Source organism: Marmota flaviventris, chromosome 1, assembly GCF_047511675.1.
Source record: "Marmota flaviventris isolate mMarFla1 chromosome 1, mMarFla1.hap1, whole genome shotgun sequence".
Classification (NCBI taxonomy): Eukaryota; Metazoa; Chordata; class Mammalia; order Rodentia; family Sciuridae; genus Marmota; species Marmota flaviventris.
Genome location: NC_092498.1, coordinates 45,162,199 through 45,186,324, shown reverse-complemented (window position 1 = coordinate 45,186,324; position 24,126 = coordinate 45,162,199). Strand labels below are relative to the sequence as shown.

At 36.4% G+C, this 24,126-nt stretch overlaps 1 protein-coding gene across 2 annotated transcripts in view; it reads left to right on the top strand.

Annotated features, from left to right (window-relative positions):
• The window catches only part of Cttnbp2 (cortactin binding protein 2), a 144,101-nt gene that overhangs the window by 65,004 nt on the left and 54,971 nt on the right, over positions 1-24,126 (top strand). Inside the window, exons 4-8 of one of the 2 annotated variants that reach the window (XM_027926329.3) lie at positions 5,586-7,212; positions 13,396-13,599; positions 14,946-15,045; positions 17,062-17,212; positions 19,532-19,786. In XM_027926329.3, the coding sequence (XP_027782130.3) occupies positions 5,586-7,212; positions 13,396-13,599; positions 14,946-15,045; positions 17,062-17,212; positions 19,532-19,786 (2,337 nt within the window). Of the gene's footprint in view, positions 1-5,585; positions 7,213-13,395; positions 13,600-14,945; positions 15,046-17,061; positions 17,213-19,531; positions 19,787-24,126 lie in introns of those variants that run through there. The other variant, XM_027926330.3, reaches the window with a different exon arrangement.

Here is a 24,126-nt window from a genome sequence, read left to right as displayed (position 1 = left end):
ATAGACTTAGGAATTATTTCAACCTAAGCTTTTTATTCATAAGAGAAAATTGTTAAGATTTGCCCATTACTTTTTTTACTTCTGGAAGTATTTTAGAGTATTTTCCTTTTTATATTTATAAGTTCTTTTTATTTCTCAGACTGCTTTTAAGATTATTTTATCTTTATTTGTAGCAGTTTTACTGTGCTGTACCTATGTATCCTTTTCTTGATATTTATCATGCTTTGGGATTGGTGAGCTTCCTGGATTTAATAGTTTGCCTTTTCACAAAATGCGTGAATTTGGGGGCCATTTTTCTTCTAAGATATTTCTTTTCCCATCCTATATTCTTTTTTGGAAACTGTAATTACTTAGAATTTAGATCACTTTATATTGCCCTAGAGATCACTGAGGTGCTATTCATTTTTTTTTTCAATAAATTTTCCCCTGTGTTCTTTAAATTAGATACTTTCTTTTGCAGTATTTTTAAAATATTTTCCTTTTTATTCTGTTCTCTCAAATCTGCTAAACCCATTTATTGAGTTATTTCATTTTAGATATTTTATGTTTTAGTTCTATATTTTTCCATTTGGTGGTTTTATATTTCCTCTTCTTCACTCATTTTGACCATTTTCTTCTTTCTTTCTTTCTTGAAATTTTAAGTCTGGAGGGAAACATTTTATTGTCTTATGGTCATATGATTAGTTTCAAATACACTTCTCTTTCCCTTTTGGATTTTTCTTACATTCATATTTTATTTCTAATAATAATTCTTAATCTTCAACTTTATGATATGACTGTATTTCCTTTGAAAATGGCTGCTCTAAGTTTTTATCTGCTAATTCAAATATAAATCACTTTGGGCCTGGCTTCTATTGACTGCTTTTCTCTAGACTAGATCACTGGGGCTTTTTCTTAATATCTTTGCATATCTGATGTTTCTTTTTATCATTTTTCAGACATTAAGAATGACATAATACAGATTCTGAATTCTGTTATCTTCTGAAAGATTTGCATTTTGTTCTAGTAAGCAGTTACCCTGATTAGATTCATAATTTTACACTCTGTCTCTCTGCAGCTTGTAACAGCCAAAATCTTTGCTCGGTTCCCTTGGCCATTCAGCAGCCACCTTGTCATTCTCTGTGTGGTCTGTACTGTTAATGTGCATTTCAAGAGTCAACCAAGGATGCTAGTGGAGTTTACTGTGGCAGCCCTCCTTCCGTTGTTGCATTTTCTCATTCCTCAAGTAGATACAGGTGGTGCTTTGTGCTTAAGCCTCAGATTCCAGCACTACCAGGATAGAGAATGGCCACCAGTTGAAAAGCTACACAAGGGCAAGTCTCACCCAATGCTATATTGAGTTCTAATAGGAGGATTTACTCCTCTTACCATTTCCACTATGTTCATTACTTTCACAAGCCTTCAAATCATTATAGTTTGTTTCAAGGGCTAATAATTATTTCCTACAGGCAAATTATCTAGTAAACAATATTTTTCATTTTTGGGTAATGGAACGTTCTCTGATACATGTTGTAATTGTCGAATTATACTCCTAAACAGGAGAGTGCAGTTTTATAAACAGAGAAAGTCCAAAGAAAGAAGAAACAAAAGGTCAGAAACTAGATTGGTTATTTCAGAATTACTCTCCTTATAAGGAGGTGAACAAGGGGACAGAACAACAGGAAAATACCTGGTTAGGTAATATCAGGTTGCTTCTTTTGTGTACGAACTAAAGCAGTGTGAACTTCATGCCAATTGATACTGGCCTATTGGAGAAATTTGACTGTTATCTCTCCAAAACTATTTCTTGGAAAGTTAAGAGTTTCAGGGTAGTGATGTGGAGCTCTAGTGTGAGTGACTCAATTTTAGTATAGGAGCTAAGCCCCAAACAATGACCTCCTGCAGTTTTCTTTGGTACATGCATCCTCTCCATTTACTACTACAAAGTAATTACTATTATGCTCTATTGTGTAAACAAGGGAGCTATACAGAACCAATCTTTAGAGTGGTAATTTATCAAGGTCACACAACTAAGAAGTTTGGGATCAAAACTTGATACTACATCTCTTAGTCTCTTAAACACAAAAGCTGTTTATTGCCAGAATAGTCAAGAAATATTTTAATATAATAATAACTTTTAAATATGGGAGCATATTTCTATACTGAAAGAGCTTATAGAGAGCAGATATTTAATATTATATAATGCAGTGTGATTACTGCTGGAGCAGATCCTAGATGTGGCAAGAAAAAAATGAAGTTTATTGTTAAAGGAAAGTCTAAGGTTGAACAGATAGAAACTGTTGTCCCTAAGATTGAAGGGAAGAACATAGAAATTAGTTTGGCTATTAAGAAAAAAGAAAATAAGAAAAGAAAGAAAGTGAGCTTATTTAAGGAAGGGCACAGGATGCAAAGAGGGAGTGAATTTGAATTGCCTTGATAAAGGACTCTGTGAAGGTAGACTGAGAGTCCTTTAAGTGGTCATTGGATAAAGTTTTGGGGAAAGTGGCAAAGGTTTGAAATGTCCCCCAGAGTAAACGGTAGAGGAAACTAAACAGGTAGAATGACTGATGGCCAAAAGAATTATGGTTGCTTTTATAGTTTTCTATATATCACAGATAAGTAGAATTACTTTCCAATTTGAACTCTGTCTTCAATTTGATTCTAAAATATAAGATACCAGGCACATGCCTATAATTCTAGCAACTCAGGTGGTCAAGGCAGAGGATCACAAGTTTCGAGGTCAGCCTCAGAAACTTAACAAGACCCTGTCTCAAAATAAAAATTTACAAATGAGATCATGGCCTGGGGATATAGCTCAGGAATAGAGAGCTTGCCTAGCTTGTATGAGTCCCTGGGTTCAATTTCCAGGACTTCAGAAAAAAAAAAAATGAAGTATGATGATCCATAGTGAAGAAATACCATTGGCAAAGTATGTGATATAGTGAGAAACACTTGAAGCAAGTAGAGTGGTGAGGGATCACTCTGGTTCTAACATTAACTAGCTAGATGGCATTAGGGAAATCACTAACTTGGCCTCTAGTTAGTTGTTTTGTTAAATAAGCATAGCTCTTAAGATTCAACAACATATATATATTTTTTCACCTTCAGAGACAAATTTTTATATTTCAAAAATAAGCATAAGATTGACCTGGTTTGTGCTTTTTCTTACATTGCCATAAGACTTTTTTGGTTGAGATCAACATAAATTATTGTTGTTATTATTCTTTAATCATCAAATTTTTGATGTACCTCTATGAATAAAATATGTATGTAAATATGTTATGTGACTGCACTAACTGATTCCCAGGTTCTACCTTATCTACTTATAAAGTCACCCCAGAATTTTATGCAGTAGAATAAACTGAATGTGTCATCATTCCTGAGAAATTATCTATATTTCTAATAATCTGTATGATATCTATTTGTCAATGCCATTCAGCAACTGCTTCAAAGCAGGAAGCACCCCAGCACATATAAGTAATATCTCTCACCCCTAGTTTCTCAATGAGACATTTTCCCCTTTTGATCCCAAGACTGACCAAGGGGAATAGAGTAGAGGATTTTCATAGCAAAGTTACATGCTCAGAAACTATGGATCATGGCAGTGTCCCCTTCCTCTGTTATCGATGTTTATAATCTGACTTCAGTAAATACTGACTCTTTAGAGAACACGTTACAGATTCTGCCAGACCCCTGCAATAAAGTGAGGATTGAAATAAAGTCAGTTGTACAACTTCTATATCTATAGAAATCACATTTACACTATCAGAAGTGTGTGATAGCATTGTATCTGAAAAAAATGTATGAAATATAAAAACACTTCACTGCAAATAAATGCTAACAGTAATATGAACTTTTGGAAGAATGGTGCCAATAGCCTAGTTCAGTGCTGAATTGCCACACACCTTCAATTTGTTTATTAAAAAAAAAAAAAAAAACAAACAGCAGCTAAACAAACAAAAAATCTATCTGTGCAGCAGAGTACAATAAAAAATAAAATGGGGTCTCCCTGCATGTCTAGAGGAAAAAAATTTCTTCCCTCTCTTTAACCAGGTAGATCTACTTTAATGTTTATGAACCATAAAGCCTTTTGTGGACCACCAGTGGAAAGTATTTTAGCCGGGCAGCTGAAGCATGTGGGCCAATATTATTACTACATCTTGCTGGAGATGTGTCTGTCCTTTGTGGTTTGTAACTTCTTGATAGATGTGAGAACCCCATAAGACTGTGTTAGAACATAGCTGTAAGACTGTCCACATGCCCGGAACATCTGATAGTATTTGGACATTCGTTATTTCTGTGGAACTATGTTCTTTCATCTATTCAACAATTTAAGCACTGCTGAATGCCAGCCACTGTTCTAGGTCTTGGGTACACACCAAAGAAGTCACAATCCCTGTTCCCCCAAAGTCACATTCTATGAGTCTAGGTAGGTAATGAATAGGGGTGATAGGTACATTGGGGGACAGGGACTGCTCTTTTCACAAGAGGGAGGAGAAGAGGCCTCACTGTAAAATTGAAAGTTGAGCAAAGGCCTGAAGGAAAGAAAGGAGCCAGGCTTTTGTGCTATTAGTTGCTTTTGTTAGTACTAGAAAACCTCATCTGGAGAGGGAAAGGTGTTTAAAAGCTCCCTAACTTTATCAATTAGAACTAAGGTGTTTCTTTGCTGGAAGCAGAAAGCTTAAGGGTCTGTGGCTTGATGAATGGTTAGCACCTTTTTTGTGAATGAAAAGGCAGATAGAGCCCCATGTGTGGGCAGCCTGATGAGTAGGGAAGGGCTGGAGTTCTGCCCCACACCCTACTGCTCCTGTGTATAGTACACACCCTTAGTGTGGGACTGCCTCAGGCAGATGCATGGTGGGATTCTTAGCGGAGAGGACAACAAGGTCAAAGACCCTGAGGCAGAACCTTGTTCAGGAATCACTAGGGAGGCCTCAGAGGTAGCTAAATAGAGAGCAGGAGTAAGTAAGACACAGGGTCAGACTTTAGGTTTACTCACATTGATTGTAGTGCTGATCAAATGATTCTTTAGCTCTCTATTGTTTTCAAAAACTCAATATATGATTTTATAAGATTTCTGAAATAACCTATCATAAGAATCTCATGTTAAATTACTTAGCTAAGTAATACAATTAATAAATACAGGAGCTTAAAATTTAACTGAAGTTCTCTGTTTTCAGCCTTTTTCACGATCAGTTCAGCCTCAAAGATTGGTTAGTCATTTTAAAGCATTGAACCTTGTTTAATTTTTTTTTTAAAATATCATCAGTTCCTTCACAGAGCTCTGTTTTTAAAAAACAAAACTTTCTGAATTCTGCAATTCAAGGCATCTGATTATTCTTATTTTTCTATAGTTCACTTTAACAGGTTTAAACAATTCTATTGTAACCCTAGATGGTTTTGATAGTCATTTACAGCTGTTTTCTCATTTTAATGGATCTTTAAAAGTGTTGTCTTTTTACGACAGCACATTTTGAAACTGGCATTTTTACTAACACAAACCATTGAATAGTTAGAAAATCAATTAGTATCTCCTAAGATGCTCTTCTGTGATTAAAAAGTCTATCCCATTTATTAATCTGAGTTTCCCTATGAATATCTTCCAGCTCGAAATGGAAAAGCTTCAGCTGCAAGCCCTGGAGCAGGAGCACAAGAAGCTGACTGCCCGCCTTGAGGAGGAGCGGGGTAAGAACAAGCACGTGGTCCTGATGCTCCTGAAGGAGTGCAAGCAGCTCTCAGGCAAAGTCATAGAGGAGGCACAGAAGCTGGAAGAAGCCATGGCTAAACTGGAGGAGGAGAAGAAGAAAATGAACGAATTAGAAGAGGAACTCTCCACTGAGAAACGGAGAAGCACAGAAATGGAAGCTCAGATGGAAAAACAACTCTCTGAGTTTGATACAGAACGGGAACAGCTGCGTGCCAAGCTGAGCCGAGAAGAAGCACACACCACTGACCTCAAAGAGGAGATAGACAAGATGAAGAAGATGATTGAGCAACTGAAAAGGGGAAGTGACAGCAAACCAAGCCTCTCTCTCCCACGAAAGACAAAAGATAGGCGTTTGGTTTCCATATCTGTGGGAACAGAGGGACCTGTGACAAGGTCTGTTGCTTGCCAGACAGACCTAGTGACAGAAAGCACTGACCATGTGAAGAAGTTGCCTTTGACTGTACCTGCGAAGCCCTCCACACCTTCTGCAAATGCAAAAGGGAATGTGTGTACCAGTGCCACAATGGTCAGACCAGGTATTGACAGGCAGGCTTCCCATGGTGACTTGATGGGCTCCTCTCTGCCCACTCTTCCACCTCCAAGTGCAAGCAGAATTGAGGAGAATGGACCCAGCACTGGCTCAACACCTGATCTAACAAGTAGCACACCCTCAGTTCCCAGTAGTGCTGCCCCTCTCACTGCTCAGACACCAGGCACAGCTCCTCAGAATTCCTCGCAGACTCCACCTATGCACAGTTTACATTCACCATGTGCCAATGCATCTTTGCATCCAGGTCTAAACCCAAGAATCCAAGCAGCTAGATTTAGATTTCAGGGTAATGCTAATGACCCAGATCAAAATGGAAATACTACCCAAAGTCCTCCATCAAGAGATGTCTCTCCTACAAGTCGTGACAACCTAGTGGCCAAACAACTAGCTCGGAATACCGTGACCCAAGCACTGTCAAGATTTACAAGCCCTCAAGCGGGTCCTCCCCCAAGACCTGGAATGTCCCCCACGGGGGATGGTGGCACCTACTCTGCTGTCGGTCGGACAGGTTTAAAGACTCCTGGTGTAGCACGAGTTGACAGAGGAAATCCTCCTCCTATCCCTCCAAAAAAGCCAGGGCTCTCCCAAACTCCTTCTCCACCACACCCCCAACTCAAGGTTATTATGGATAGCAGGGCCTCGAATGCAGGAGCCAAAGTTGATAACAAAATTGTGGCTTCATCTCCCTCCAGTTTGCCCCAAGGGAACAGGGTAATAAATGAGGAGAACCTCCCTAAGTCATCCTCCCCTCAGCTGCCACCAAAACCATCCATAGATTTAACTGTGCCACCCGCAGGCTGTGCTGTCTCAGCTCTGGCCACGTCTCAGGTGGGTGCCTGGCCTGCTGAAACCCCCGGACAGAACCAACCTGCATGTTCCGACAGCTCCCTTGTCATTCCCACCACCACTGCCTCTTGCTCTTCCATAAACCCTGTTAGTGCTTCATCCTCAGACAGCCTCCTGGTAACAGCATCAGGTAAAGGGATTGAATATTCCAACCTCTTTTAAGAACATGGCCTGTCTTCTCCCTTGCCTTCATTTCCTTCATATTGCCTTAAAACTTTTTTTTTAATTTATTTTTTTTCTTCTTTCTTTTTTGTAATTTTCTTTGAAGGCTCCAGGGTATGGTGATTCATCTTGCTCTGTGAATTGCGGTTTCGTTATGCACAGTGCTTTCTTCTTTTAAAATAACCTGAAAATAGTGGTTTGAAGCACAAGAAGGCCATTAATTTAGAGAGACTAAAACATTTCCATGGGAGGAAAGCATATCCCTTCTTATTAAATATTTATCTCACAGGATCTCAGTATTAATGGATCATCAGACAGTTTGTGTTCAATTCTATCTCTTCTGGGATGACATTAAAAAATCCTTTTAAGTCGTTACTAACACTACTCGGATTATCAAATTGATTAGGTTTGTTCTGTAATTGGTACATTCTGAGTTTTAATATCAGTTTGGTATTAAGTTGGTTTTTTTTTTTTTTTTTTTCTTTCTTGTCCTCAAAAATGGAGTGTGAATGTTTTTAAAATTTCTGTTCTAAGTTTAGGTTATTTCAGAAGCCATTTACCCTGTTTGAAGCTATCATCTTCCAACACTAGAGCACAGATGGATAACAGCACGTGGGCATGTTAGAGAAGGTTTCCATTACAGCTGGGGTTTGTGAAGTCACTGACTCTGGGAATGATGAACAAAGAAGAACTAGATTATTTCCCTTATGTTGTAGGTTGCTAGCTGAAGCATTGCTTTGTATCCGCATGACCAGATTAGTTTTGTTTATTTTTGATTTTGTTTTTGCAGTGCTGGGGATGGAACCAGGGTCTTTCACATGCTAAGCAAGAGCTCTACCACTTCCTTAAGCTCCAGCCTGCATTAGTTCTTTGTTGGGCAAATGTGTGTGGTTCTACAACAATTTTACCATGTCCAAGTTTTGTTGACATTTCAGAGAAGTCTTCTACCAGTCATCTTAGTAGTTGCCACTTTTCCTTTAAAAATTAAAGGAGAGTTTGAAAAGTATCTCATTTAAAACTTAAGAGTGGAAATTTGAAAAACAGGCACACTATACTTGTTGATTATCAGGTAATGAGGTCAATCAATACACCAGAACTTATTTATCGAGTTATAAATAGTCTCCTTGAAATTAAATTCTTTGACAGGCTACATCCATATTTCAAGGAGTACAATTGAAAATTGGAAACAGCATTTTAAGTTACTCAGATCTGTGTTGGCTCTGCCATTTAAACTGCATTTGGGGTGATTTTTTTCCACACTGAGCACATTTTCTCTTCCTTAATGTGAAACTTATACTACTCATGAGGAGAGTGGTTGTTAGGAAAATCAGAAATGTCACAGAGCATGACATTGAGCCTGGAAAAGCACAAGTGGTCAGTGAACAGAGGTGATCTTACTGCCATGGTGGTGGTGGTATTTCCAGCATTTGAGGGAATTTGTTTGAGAATAGACGTTAGTATTGTTTTGTGATGTCTTTTATAAGCATTCAACCTTCCATATTTTTCATCCAAAATAATATTGTTCCTCATGGACTGGAATAATGTTGGCTACTTGTCACAAATTCAATCTAATCTCAGAACAAGGATTTTTCTACCATTCAGAAGAATTTCTACCTAAGATCTTTAGGTTGTTGTAAAATTCAAGTTCCAGAAACATTTGGAGCAGTGGCAGATCTTTATCATAACTGCACAGATTGTGAACACATTCCAGATGCATAAATTTCGCCAGTGTTTTGTTTTGTTTTGTTCTGGTACTGGGAATTTAACCCAAGGACATTGTCACTGAGTTGCATCCCCATTACTTTGTTTTTTCATTTTGAGACAGTCTTGAGAAGTTGTTTAGGGCCTCACTAAGTGGCTAAGGTTGGCCTTGAACTTGTGATCCTCCTGTCTATTCTTTGATACTGTGAGGCTCTGCCAATTGTTGCCTGTGCTCTTGGGCCTAACACTGAGGCCCTTTGTTTCCAGCAGAGAAGCTTTAAAACCAACATTTATGACTGAGGAGCATTTTGTCAGAAGGATTTTAAGTTTTCAAAGATGGAGAACTCTTATTAATTTGTTGTATATTTGTGGAATTTGGGATAGAGTAACCAGAACCACTCTGAAAAATGTTCTTTGCTTGTGTTCAGAAAGCCAAAGAGAATATAAATAGTGGTTCCAATGAAATACCATTGAGGATATGTGAAACAGGTTCCTTGTTTTCTGTTTTCTTTGCAATATGGCCAAGTATTCTCAGAACTTTGCAGGATTACCTTTGGTGGAATAACAGGTTTCTGCACTATTCAGTCACCAGATGTGGCTTCTTAGGGGAGAGGAAAGGCATTGGAGGTCTTCAGTCTTTCAGCCAAGTCTACACTGAGCACCTCCTGTTTGGGGGTTGAAAGCAACGTTATTGCACTTAGATAATGGGGATGTTTAACTGTGTACACTGTGGATGTAGGTCAGCCTGAACTTTCCAAATGATATATAGGATTTCAACTCTGCATTCCATTTAGATTCCCCCACAGCCATCCCTGTGGTGCTGGGGATCAAACCCAGGACCTTATGCATGCAAGGCGAGTTCTCTGTCACTGAGCTACACCCCTAGACCAGTTGCCCTATTTCTTGCCACCACAACCATTGCAACTTAGAAGCACCCAAACTCTCTGCATCCTGCTTCTTAACCTGGCTGTGCCTGGGCGAGCTTGTGCCTCTCCAGGCCATAAGCCCGTTGGAGGGTATTAACCTTCTAAACATCCACTAATGCCATTGTACTTGTGAGGAGCAGGGAATAGAGACAGAGCACAACTGCCAAATACCTGGCAGGTGTCTGTTCCCATTTCCATGATCAAACATGTACTTAATTGAGTATAAGAAGGCAGAATTAGTCCATTTCTACCCCTTTCTGGGTATCACTGGGCAGAGCAAATTCTCTCTGAAATATTAGCTTTGTCATCTAAAATTGAAAGCCACTAAGTCAAAAAATTATAGTACCAAAGGATGTCTTAAGCTTGCCTGATGAATTTTAAAACAACAGTTCACTGCCTCTCCCTCCTTGGAGAAATGCTAGATCCTATGATCTTTCAAACTCTCAAATCCTGGGTGTCCTGTCAGCTTCTGCCTGTGACAGTTAAAACTAAGTTAAAGCCCAGAGGAGGACTGACTGGAATGACACAAATTACCATTTTAATGGATTGCATTGTAAAATACCCAAATTCTGTTGGCAACTTTTATGGCCAAATGTTAAATTTTAAAATAGCATTTTAAATTCTAAATGAATTAGAATGTCTTGTTCCTTCTGAACTTGTCAAATGAACACATTTGAGTTAGATGAACAGAAGCCTAAACTGTAAGGCACTCTGGGCAGCTGAGTTTCCATACCCTTGGAATTTTCTTTTCTGTTTTCTTTTTGTTATTACTGTTTATTTGGCACATTTTGTTGAATTTGGTTTAGATTTTTTTTCTTTAGTTAAACATGTATTTTAAAAATTATTCTCATGTACGATTGGCTTGAAGGCTAAACCAGAATATAAGAAATGTCTAGGCTGTGACATTAACCTTCTCCACCCTCTGAAGCTGATGCCGGAAGCTGTTCTCAACATCTCTTTCCTCTGCCATTGCATGTTCTCTGTTCCCTCCATGATGTGTTGTGCCCAGTGCTTACCCTCACTAACATTTGGGACACTGTAAAGCTGAATGCCTCTTTCTAACATCATTAGAGTAGCTGTGTGAATATAGGTCTGTCACTACTAAACCAGTTAACCAAGTATTACCATTTTTATTCTTGTTTGGAATTTTAGGCAATGTAGTCTTGTGGTGGTTTTAATTTATTTTTCCCATATTTATAGCAGGATTTATAAAAATAAGTCTGTGCTAGAGAAAATTGGAGAGGATAGTGAGCATCTAACATTTAAAGTTTAAGAATACATGATATTTATAAGGCATTTTTTGTACAGATTTTTAAAATATCTTGCAGCTCTCTAAGAAAACCAGGATACTGATTTGTCTTCCATAGTTTCATAGGATAGAATAATAACTTGAAGACTCTTGAGTGGTCTAAAGAATGAGAAAATTTCTCAATAACATATTTTTTTCTTTCAGTTAACATTAAAATAGGATTTCCCAGCAAAGTATGTCCATAATTGATTATTTCTATGTATATATAAGATAGTTGAAAAATATATTGTCTCCTCCCAAAGCCTAGAATTGTGGTGAAAAAAAAAAGAAAAATGAAAGCAAAAATAATAGCAAACTGTTCAATATACGCATGTTGGTGTTCATAAAAGGATAGCAATAACCATGACCCCATGCGTGAGATCTAGAGTGACAATATGTGTGCGTATGAATGTATGTGAATCTGTGAGTCATTGTGAGAGTGTGTGAGAGTGTGTGTGTTGGGGAAGCAGATTGATGCTGAAAGTGTGAGCCATGTTCCCTCCTTTCTGCAGAAGACAGTGGTGCGATGCCTTGCTGTTGCCTGTATTTGCTTTACAAGGTTTCATTCCTTGGTGTTTATAATTTCTCTGTTTTTCATCCATTTCTAATAAGTACTGATTTAATTTTTGTGGGCCTGTTTTTTTTTTGTTTGTTTGTTTTAAAGAAAATACAAAAGGTAAAATGTACCAGAGAAGAGCCTTCTTGTAAGTATGAAGTAAACATACTACTTTTGTAAGAAGACCTAATGAATGTCAATAGGAAAATAGCATTAAGTTTATATAAATACTTAATTGTATGAGCATTTTAATTTTGTCTGACACTACAGTAATAATAGGGTAAAATAATAAAGTTTTTATGGGCCCAAATAATTGATTATAAAGATACAATATCCAGCTTTTAATAAGCAGTGTAATATTGGTACGAATGTCTTTGTTTTATTTTAAAAGGCTTTTTATAAAAAACTGAGAAATTTCTTTGATATGTATTTTCTTAATATTTATTAAAATAATCAAAAGCCCATAATTTAGGTTTTAATCATAATAATTGAATATTACACACAAATTAATGTAAAGCATATACCTAGAATGTTATCCTAGTATTAATGCACAAGGGTAGAAAATATTCACCTATGTGTGTTTCTAAGTGGAATATAATCCTGCATATGTGGAAAATCCACCTCGAGCAATGTATATGTGCCCATGTCCACAACATTACTTAGAGAGGTACTGGAGTTCTACAAAGAGAAAACCAGAATGACTTATTTTGAAAATTCATTGTATTTAAGCCTAAAAGACACAAATATATAGATACCGCATTAAATAAACATTTTTACTGTTTTTACAGCCTTTTGATCAAGGAACAATTCAGAAACTTTTCCATACTATATGTAGCCGACTTCATACACTTAACAGATTCTCTTCTAAAGCTGCTAAATACTGATTAGAAATATCTAACCATGATAACTCATGACTTTTGTTTAAACTATATGATAGAGTGTCCTGTTTTGTTGGCTGGTTAAAAGTTTGTTAAACCTGTTGTAAAGATGGCCAGATGATACAGTCTTCAGGACTGTTATTGAATATTTGTGCTGGTGTATTCTAGATCTACTCATACCTATATATTTAGCTCTTAATAGTGAATAACAGTTAGCATCTGTTACTTTAATTCCCAACTAAGTGTATTCAAGGACTAAAACCAGACTCTTTGACAGTGTTAGGCCCATATTATTGGTTTGAATAAAATTTATAAGAGTACATATAAATTGGAAACATGGTTAAAAAAGGAAAATCTGTTTCTTGCCATCATTTCTACCTTAAGCCTAAAAGTATCCGTTTTAGTTTTTCAGACTGATGTTGAAATTGAGGAATTCTTTACATCATTTTAAAATTAAAATTCTTCTGCAATGCAAAAGAGGAATTTAAACTTTTAAAATGTAACAGCCATCTTAGTTTTCTAAAACCAGTCATGACTTTAACACTTAACTGTGTAAGACTGATGACTAAAAATAATTCATCACCACATATGTTAATTTAATTAGCAGCACATATAAGAGCTGAAATAACAGTACAGATTAGATTCATGCTAAGAAAATATTAACAGATTGATAATGTTAGGAACCACATAATCCTCTAGGAATACACGTTGCTATGTTTGTGTGTGTGATTCAGAAAGGAATGATAGTATCTGTATCCTGTCCTTGCTCCTACTCTCTAACGACGGTCACTTTAACCTGCAGGCTGGTCACCCTCCCTAACCCCTTTGCTAATGAGTGGTGGTCCTGCCCCCCTGGCTGGCAGGCCCACCCTTCTTCAGCAAGCTGCTGCCCAGGGAAATGTCACTTTATTATCAATGCTGCTTAATGAAGAAGGACTGGACATTAATTACTCCTGTGAAGATGGCCATTCTGCCTTGTATTCTGCTGCTAAGAATGGACATGCAGGTAAAAATGATGAGAGATTTTCATACCACAACTCACGCTTGCAAAAGGATGGAATGCCAATATCACTGGGAACCACTGTTATGAGACAAATGCTCATTTTGGCTTCAATGTTCTCTTACAGGTAGTAATAGATTTTTTTTTTTTACATGAGCTTTAATGTTTTATAAACATTAAAGAATAGAAATTGTAAGTTCCTTAATGTAAAGTTTTAACTGCAGCAGCTAATTAAAAGTAATCTTTGTTTTATATACACTGAAATGCACATGTAGAAACTTGAGGTCTATTCATTTAAAAGCACATTTTAGAATAAAGTCATCCATCTGCAGTCACTTTGGTCAGAAATAAATGGCCCTAATTTGTCTGTTAGAAATACCTGATGTGAAAGAAAGTCAGAGCATCAGGGCTTTAGGGAATGCCACAGTGATGGAAAATTCTAGTAGTTAAGAAGAGTGATGGGTCTGAAATTGTTTAGTAGTAACAGTAGTTTATAGTTATTTGGACTTTTTTTCAGAGAACTGAGAAGTTATATAATTACAAATGACATATCCATAAAGACTGGGAATTATTCATGTTCTTTAAAATGCAAATCCTGTAGTTAAATATACTAAAACATATGGTAGTGCTGAAAAAGAAATAATTTGACTGCAAGTGCAAAAGTTAAAAGCGTTGCATATGTGAGCCATATGATTGTCGATTAATTCAGATAAATGGAAGATTCTGGTGAGCTAATAGTTCAGTAGTTTCAAAGTATTTTGAAATTATTCTTTGCTTCAAATGCACTGTAGGAATTGTCTTTAATCTAAAGAAATTAAATCTATATCATAACATAAGGAACATACAGGTCTTCTAGGAGATACTCATTTCTAAGTTAGATAAAGTTCTCTTGGACTTTTATCCTCATTCATGTAGGTAAGTTGTAGGATGGCTACCATACAGAAACATTTTGATTAAATGAACATCATAAAGTAAAAATTTTTGGCTATTTAAATGCAAAGTATGATATTTCAATTTGGTAAATACATTTGGTTCTCTCTTCAAAAACATTATTTCTGGGATACGATGGTGGAAAAATCTGGTAAAGCTTTTTCTGGCACATGATATTCCTTTTACTCATCAGCAGCTCTTCATAAAGCAATGAAAGATCATGTCTTCATTGGTGAGTTTTGGGGCATCATCATTTTTGGGAAAGGAGGTCTGTGGAGTCTCATATCTGTCAGGATAGAATTGTCAGATGAACTGTGTGAGAGAGGTCTTTTGAGTTTAGAATCTGTTTGCAGCTTGCATTGAATCTGTCTCATCATGACTCTAAATGGGGAATTTAAATGACTTCCTATTAAAATCCATAGACTGTGTGAGATTGCTGCTGAATGCAGAAGCCCAAGTCGATGCTGCTGATAAAAATGGCTTCACACCCTTGTGTGCTGCAGCTGCTCAGGGACATTTTGAGTAAGTGATGCTCTTCATTCTTTTTTTTTTTTTTTTCTTTTCTATGAAAATCACTTCTCTTTGTATTTTGCTCACCTATTTTAGGTCCAGCTAAATGTGTAAACTAGTGCTTGAAATCCATTGGCAAATAGATTCACTAAACATATTTGAATACAAAGTTGGATCCTACATTTTTTCTTCTTGATAATAGTTAAGTAGTTGCAAATGAGGGAAGTGACAAAGAAAATTATGCTGTGTCCAGGTTGTGTGTTGAAGAGCATCCATAGCACATTAACCTGCAGTGAGATAAGGGGCTATGGAGAAGGTATTAGTTCACCATTACCTGACAGTCTAGAAAAAAAGAAAAGTAAAAACAACCAGACAAAACACAATTTTTGTACTTATGATGGCATTAAAAAAAAGAAGAAAAAACATAGAATTATATTATTTGTAATAATTGTTACTACTGACAATTTATTTGGTATTAAATACCAAGTGTTCATCTTGTTTTGCTGTGTTAAGGAAAAAAAAATTGAAGCAGAAATCTCATGTAGCAAAAATAGTTCAAGTATAAACTGAAAGCCTATTAATTAAAAATGCACATATCTTGAGCAGTGATTTCCTCAGGAGCTTACTAAGTCAGATAGGTACAAAATATGAATAGGTACTTCTTAAAAGGTCATATTTTAATAATTGAATAAGCTAAGTTGCTTTCTCTTCCTGAGCTGAAATGGCAGATTGTAGAAAATGCAAGCTACTTTTACTATTTTAATCCAAGTTTCCTGATAGAAATGTTCTTTAACAAGTTATAGAATTCTTAAAATACGAGTTTTAAGGTTCACATAAATATTATTAAGCATAAATTTAAATATCATAATATTCAAAATGTATCAGTTTGAGGTATGGTGTTGTATTTTTTCTGCATATCTAACATGTCTCATCACCCTGAGTTTATTATTAACAATCATAAACATTGATTTTGTTGTAACTGTTTGAATGTACCCCCATCCTGCAAAAGGAATGTCTCCTGAGCTATGCTTCTCCCTTGTCACCAGGCAATCTGTGGGGCCACTTGCTTGCAGGGCATAATAGTCACAGAACGGGAGGTTCCCTTTGTAAAGGGGAAGAACACTATAGAAATCCAGGAATCAGTTAATAAATGTGTATGATACACACATATATCAATAACAGTGACTTGTTTTGAAAATATATATAAACAAACCAGATGATGCAAAGGAAAACCAAAACAACAAACCATGCATCTGTGTTAACAAAATATGAAGTGAATTACTTTTTCATTGGATTATGATTTAGAAGTGTCACCAAGTCTTGACTTTACTTCTTGGTTTCCTTCTTGATTCTCAGGACAGTGAGTATCTGCTTGGAGGCAGGATAACTTCTCTGCTGTCATTTCTGTCTAAGGCAGCCCTTTTCTCAGCCTCCCTGTTACTTTTTATAGAGGAGGCACATGGTGCCCTACTGTCTATGCGACTTGCAAATATTTTCTCAAGTGAAAATTTTCAGAATGACTCAGCCTAACTTTTTGCAAGGTTAAAACTATTTTGCACCACAAATTGTATTTTTATTATATAAATACGTATATGTTATTTATGTATTTGTATATGTACACACACAGAGTATATTTAAACCATTCATTCCAACAAGCTAAACCTGTTCCAAGGATTCCACTTTCAGAAGTTGATTGAAGAGAAGTGACACAAATCATATTTTAGGACTTGATCAAATGTACTATTTTGAATTTTTGTGCAAGTAATTCAGTTGTGACTAAAGGTATTAGTTCACCATTTTCTGACACTCTAGAAAAAAAAGAAAATAAAAACAAATAAAATATATTTTCTAGATTTGTGAGGAAAATATCTATAAGACCCACAATAACCAATACATAGAAATAATAGATGTGTATGAAGAGGCAGAATTGCTTTCGAATCATTGTGTGTGTCTATTTAGTATCTTGGTAGGTGATGCTTTAGGGGTGAAACTCAATTTTTATGTAATTAATCCTTACTTTGTGTTTAGGTGTGTAGAATTATTAATTGCATATAATGCTCACATTAATCATGCTGCTGCTGGAGGACAGACACCTCTATACCTGGCCTGTAAAAATGGAAATAAAGAATGTGTTAAACTCTTGTTGGAAGCTGGCACTGACCGAAGTGTAAAAACCCAAGTAAGTATCAGTTTTCTTCCCCTCATGTATGTACTGTTTCTTCAAACTCTACATCTAGAAAAGCAAATACAGGTGACTATCTGTATCTTGGGATTTCATATCTATGGATTCAACTAAACATGGATCAAAAATGTTTTTGAAAAATCACAAATGTACAGAACATTTTTAATTAGCAGAGAAGAGAATCAAATAGAAGTCAGACACTTTCCAAATACAAAGCCTTGTCCATTAGCCTAACCAGTCCTTCAACCCCTGAGCCTCAGATGATTTATCTTTAAAACAGGAAAACAAATATTTTTGTCTTCCTTTCAGAATCAGACGAGACAATGGAGGTGTAAGTTTCTATTCATTCAACAAATAATAATCTTAGATTTGGGTTTTCTTATGTAATTTCGCCAACAAGAACCAAAAATTAATGATATCAGCAGAGATATAATAATACAGATATAAACATTTTCCACTGAACCTCATTGCTAAAGCTTTTTAAAAGTTGTTTTTAAATCCTCTACTTTGTATTTATATTATTAATCTAAGAAATAGTTATTTTTCCAATTCCTTATTATTTTATGTGTTTTACCTAAGAAGTCTATGGTGATTACACAATATATTCATTATTAAAATTCTAACTTATAGATGAAAAGTAAATGAATTTTATATAAGCAGATTGAATGAAAAATAAATAGTGTAACATAAAAATTGAAGTGATGTTCTGTACAAGAGGACAAAGAAGCAAAGCTCTAAAGGTAGTTATTGAGGAGCTGGACAAAAATCTTTAGAGCTAAGGCATTGAACAGTATAATTGTCAGGAGATCTTCAGGGAATAATCGTGTCTTTTGCTTTTTAATAAGAAAGTAACAGAGGAGAATGGAAGACTGAAAAGTGTTTTTCAGAAAAGGCTATGTTGTCTTTGTAATGTAAATCAGGGAAGGTCAAGAACACTTATACTCTAGGACCTAAGTCAAACTGCTACCAAGGTGTTGGTGCCCACAATCCTGTGAAGAAGGAGCCATGAAATTGCTTTACCTGGCTCGTGACTAAGGGTTCAGTATTCTAGATACTGCTCAGCTGTGGTCTTGTCTTAGCCAAGTGGGCTTTATTGGTATGAGATCCAGAAAAAGAGGAAAGGCCCATCATCCAGGGTCAGCTTCAATAAGTGACCGTTTGACAGCCTAAATTGAGATAGCTTCCATTTATTGTCTGTTTTTCTATCTTCTACCCTATTTTTTAAAGTTGTAGCTCCCTGAAATACCTTTAATACAGTAATATGAAATATTACATGACAAAATCAGGTCAAGGAGAATATAAAGGTAGTAAAATAAGCCAAAATAAAAATCGTTTTTTTTTTTTTTTAATTAAGAAGTTTAAAAAACAATGGGTGCTTTGTAGTTGGCAGACCAATTTCTATATAGAAATGAGATACTCTAGATGGATTCAAGATTTTTCCCTAGATAGTGCATGTCCAACTTCAGTACATCCTAATAACCTTAGAACAAGTTGGTGGCCCAACTTTCCCCAGAATTTCTGATCCTAGGGTAAAGACTAAGGATCCATATTTTTAGAAAGTTCTCAGGGGATATTGATGCTACTGGTCTGGGGATTCCACCTGAGAAAGTGTTCTAGGAAAGAGTACCATGACTGCTCTACCAACCAGCTGAATGAGCTTATAGGGGCTCCATAGACACAAGTTCTCAGAAATGGACCCAGTAATTTTTGGAACATTTCTTAAGTTCATATGCATAAGTATCCTTCTGCAATCATGGAACACTCAGAAGAGGCCCATCCACATCCGATGAAATTATTCAACTTTGTTTTTCCTGTATGTCTAGGTTTTCCCCTATTATTTAGAATATTTGCTTCTTGAATGGTTTGCATAAACTTTTAAGATTAGAGTTGAGCCACTGCCCTTTAAGTAAAACTGGTTTATAACAGCATTCTTTTAGTATATTACTAATAATATTATTCTTGAATATATTTTTAAAATTCTCTTTAAAGTTTGTTTTCTTTTAAAATAGTAAATTGAGATTTCTGGGTTATCATATATTATATTCAGTTATAGACCTGGGCACTGCCTGCTCACTCCAGATGGTTAACTATTAGGTGGAAACAGTTAGAAAACAGCAAACATGAGTCATAGCAGTGGGAATTACAGCAGCTGGCACAAGCAAAGAACATAGCTCATCGGTGGTAGGATTGGAATGCCTGTTTTCCCCAGCTCAGTGGTCCATGCCCAAGAACATTTAGAGATAGACTTTAAATAACACTGTTCTCAACATTAATGTTATTATGACCCCTTCCCCCTCCCTGGTCATTTATTTTCAGGATGGTTGGACACCAGTTCATGCAGCTGTGGATGCTGGTAATGTGGATAGCCTCAAGCTTCTCATGTACCATAGAGCACCAGCTCCTGGAGACTGTTTGAGTGAGGAGGTGCCTGAGCCAGGCTTCTTTGCCTTGGATGGGGGAGAAGACTGTCTTGAAGGCACGTCGAAGCCTGCTGTTCCTGCAGACCTCATTAACCACGCTGACAGAGAAGGCTGGACTGCTGCCCATATTGCTGCTTCAAAAGGTTTTAAGGTGTGTCCTGAAGCAGCTGGCCTCATTGCATTTGTAATTTGATAAGTGGCAATATTGTCTGCTATGGATTGAGTGTATTTAAGTCAAATAATTGAAGACCCAAATGATACCACCGCAGTTGATGGTGAGCTACTGGTACAAATTGACAATTTTTGCCTACCCAGCCGATATATATCACCAAGGGTATAAGACTTTTTATAAAATTTAAATGTACAAGAGACTTTCATGAAATTTTAAAAATTATTGTATTCAAAAGCTATTAATAAGAATGTGAGAGTAATTTTGAACATTTTATGTCATCTACAATAGGAGAAAAAGATTGATATTATCTTAGTCCATTGGGTTGTTTGTTTCCAAGGCTGTGCAACTAGTTAGAAGTGGGGTCAGGGTTCTCACCTGTACTGCAGGGTTTTTGATCTTATCCAGTTTCCTCAGTTGTCAAATTTTTGCACTACCTGTGCTGTCTGACTGATATCTAAGAGAGAGCTCTTGATTTCACTCAGAGTATAAAAAGTACTGATTATTTTTTTAAAAAGTATGCTTTTTCTATTTAAATCATGCTTTTTCTAAATCACTTTAGCAATAATAATAAGCCATTAGAAAGCTCCTGAATGCTTGTCAGTGTGCATAATAATGTTTGCTGTGCTTATTTCTGCTCCTAGTCTAGTGGCAAGTGTGCAGGTTATAAGACAAGTATATAATAAAAGAAACACAAAATTAACACAAGGATAATAGGCATGCTATTGAAATAGTATAAAAATTCAACAATTGTGAAAAATAGAAGATCATACATACTTCAAAGAATAGTTGTAGCAATGTTAGACTTAGGGATGGCTCATTCTGGAGGAGATGGAAATTATTGGGGGATTTGCTGAATGGGTTAAATGTACCACTCACCATTGAGAAAGCAGAGTAGTTCAGGTGGAGGGAGAAGTAAAAATGGAGACATGGAGATAAGGAGGTAGAAAAAAGCTTCAAGTGAGTTAAGGAAGAGTAGCGAGAAATAAAATCAGACTGGGAGTTTCATTGTAGGCATGAGGCCTTCAATGATGTTAAGGAGTTTGTTCTCAATTTACCAGTGCAAGTAAAGTCAATGAAAAGTTTTAGAAAAAGGGGAAAGATAACCTGCTTCACAGTTTAAATTCATGAATTTAGCAATAACATTTAGAAGTTGGAATTCTGGACAAATTGGAAGCAGAGAGAGAGACTAAATGGTGGAAGATGATGTGAACCAGGAAAATATTGAGAGACATTGTAGACAAGAAGTGTCCAGAGATGGAACACAGAACAGACACAGGAATGGAAGGAAGCTGGATGGAAAGACAGTGACGTTACAGGAAAAAGCAAAGAAAAGCCAGCACCCTAATCAGAAAAATAGAATGTAGCTTTAGATATGCTGAATCTAAGTGTTTTGTTCATTCCAGATAGAAGTACCTAGAGATGTGTATTTGGAGCTCCTGGCTGGGTAATTTCCTGTTAGGATCTCCTGCAAAGGCCGTTCATTTTGATTTTGGTTTTTAAGAAGTGAGAAAAAGGCAAGATTTGGTTCACTACTTTTTGGCAGTAGTCTCCCCAACACATACTGTATCCTTTAACAAAAGGAGAAGAATTCTGAGAATTTGATATACATACATAGATTTAAATGGAATGCAGCAGCATCTGACATAAAATTTTTAGGAGGCAAAAATGGGAAACATGAATAGTTTAAATTTGAAAATGCACAGTTAATCTAAGACTGTGACTCTCATTTGGTGGTGAAGAAGTACATAGAAAGAGTACATTGAAACCTACTGACATCCCTAAAAGAAAACCTCTATACTGCAAGATGTTACTGAAAGGAGTAGGTTGTGCATGCATCCAACCTGCAGGTAAAAATAGAAGAAAACTCGAGCATCTCTGACTTGGAATATTGGACTACTGAGCCCCTCTTGCTAGGCAGAGAATTTTTCCCAAGGAGTTACCCTTTTTTGGTGGAGAGTATTGCTCAGTTCCTTCATTATGAGCTCTGGGGTTTTGATGATCAAAGATGGTATCTACATTGATTCCCAAGACCCTGGCAAGCAGTGGATGCTCTGTTACTACTGTGTAAAGGACAATATGACCTCTTTCTCCCATAGAATATGACTCTTTTGTATTATTACTTTAAGAAGTGTTAGATGATTATTTTTTACGAGGAAAGAGATTTTTAAAGGCACATGATTGAAAATATTCCCATATTTCTAAGCTATTAAAATAATAGGTTTGGTTTTGGTAGCCCTGGAATGGACATTTAATCTTCCAGTCTAATCTGTTTATCTTATAATTAGGATATTTCAATCCTAGAGGGTTTAATAGATAGAGGTTGGGAATAAAGCCAGATTGCCTGGTTCCACTACTTTTTTCACTGTGCATTCTTCTTTCCCAGTCAAAAGTATTCAAAGATATTTTTCCATCATTTGTCTTAAAAGAATTTTTCTATTTTGATTGGGATAACTCTTTAGGACTATCTAGTCACAACTAAGTTACTAAGGCTAGTTTTCTGAAAAATAGAAATTACAGTTACGAATTAATGTGTTGGTAGAGAGAGTCTGTTCTTACCACAGAGCATAAAAAAGCAGGAATTTTTTTCTCTCTCTATAGCAATCTATGCATGTCCAGCCTTCATAGGTAGTAGCAGCATCATTATCCAAGAAGCAACTTTCTTTCCATATGAATTTCAGAGCTCAAAGCACCATAACTGATCCAGTCCAACCCCCTCATGTTGTAAATGAGGAAACTAAGTCTTGGGAAATGGTGAAACATTTCCCAAGGTCAGTTCATAGACAGTCCCCCATAAGTGCTTGTTCCATTTTAGTAGTTGGTCTCTTTTCTAATGGTTAAGAAATTAATACAAATCACCATGCAGTCTTTAGCAGTACAAGCACCTCTCTCAAGCTGGCCTATGTCTACTTCAGAGAGAAAGCTGAACCAAGGATAAATCTTTCTTTGTTTCAATCACTTTGTGTGAATAGAAAAAGGAACTCTTCATGAAGCTCTCTGCTCTGCCATGAGATCTTCAGCAAGTCCAGTTCCTGTACCAGAAACAAATTCAGGAGATTATCTGAATTTGAGCATCACTGAATAAAACTCAAATGCCCAGTTTTTTTTTTTTTTTTTTTTTTTTTAATTTAGGGGATGGCATGAGTTTTTGATTATGGGAATAGGTTATATTTCTAGCTTATCAATTGCCAAAACCTGTGGTTTCTTATTACTCATTTTTCTGTTCCGTCTCTCTGAATATATTTAATATGTTGACTATTTAATGCAAATTCTTTTCTCCCTGGGCTTCCAGAACATTGCCCTTTCCCTACTTCTCCCTTGACATCACTCCTAAGCTCCATTCTCAGCTACCTCCTCCTATTCTTTAAAGAGTTTATTCAGATTTTCAGCTTTAACTGTAGCAGTGATAGCTACTCCCAAATGCATACCTGACATCTGACTTTTACCTGTCTTCTAGACACTTATTTTCAGCATCCTAGAGGTCATTTCTGGGCAGGCCCACTGTCCTCTGGTAGCCCTTTTGTTGCCATCCTAAAATCATTGCTACATTGTATTAGGATTGCATTCTGACATGCATTATTAGCTTTTAGCTCTATAGGAATCTGACACTCTCTCACCCCATTGCAGCCACACTAGTTCTCCTGGTGACCTGGATAGGTAAGTATGTGCCAGGATTTACATGGAGCCCCCACATTTGGATTCTTTATTTCTATGTCTTTGCTTCAAAGAGAACAATAGGACTTACTACAGTTTTTCCTTGTCACACAAAATTGTATAACTTGTTTAAATAAAAGAAAGATAAGGTATCTTCAAAGTACCAAGTCACAGGATCTAGATGTTAATCAGGATAAATAGAAAACTTTCTTATTCTAAATAACTATTTCCTGTTTTTAGTCAAATTATTTTTGAAAATGTTAGGCTGTATGTAAACAAAGGGAAGGGTTTTTAAAAAACAAAACACTTATTCCAGAATATTCAGTGAAGAGTAATTGCATTGTTGCTTCCTTTAGGCAGCAGTGATTGACCAGAGGAACCCTAGAGAGGACGTAAACTACCTACCGAGAGTCATTCTCCCTTCCTTGCTAAGACATGGACTTTCTGGTGTCTTCTATTTACAACTTTAATGGATCTAGTTTAGACCATTTTTTCTCCTCTCATTCTGTACTTCCTCCCTGTTGATCCTCAGAATATAATCTCAAGGAATTCAAGAATCTTCTCTCTAGCCCTACTAAGCATTTCCTGAGTCTATCCAGGAAGCTCCTTTCCAGGAAGCTCACAGTTTACAGGGCATCTCCTAGATAACTAGGGAATGAACTTGCCAG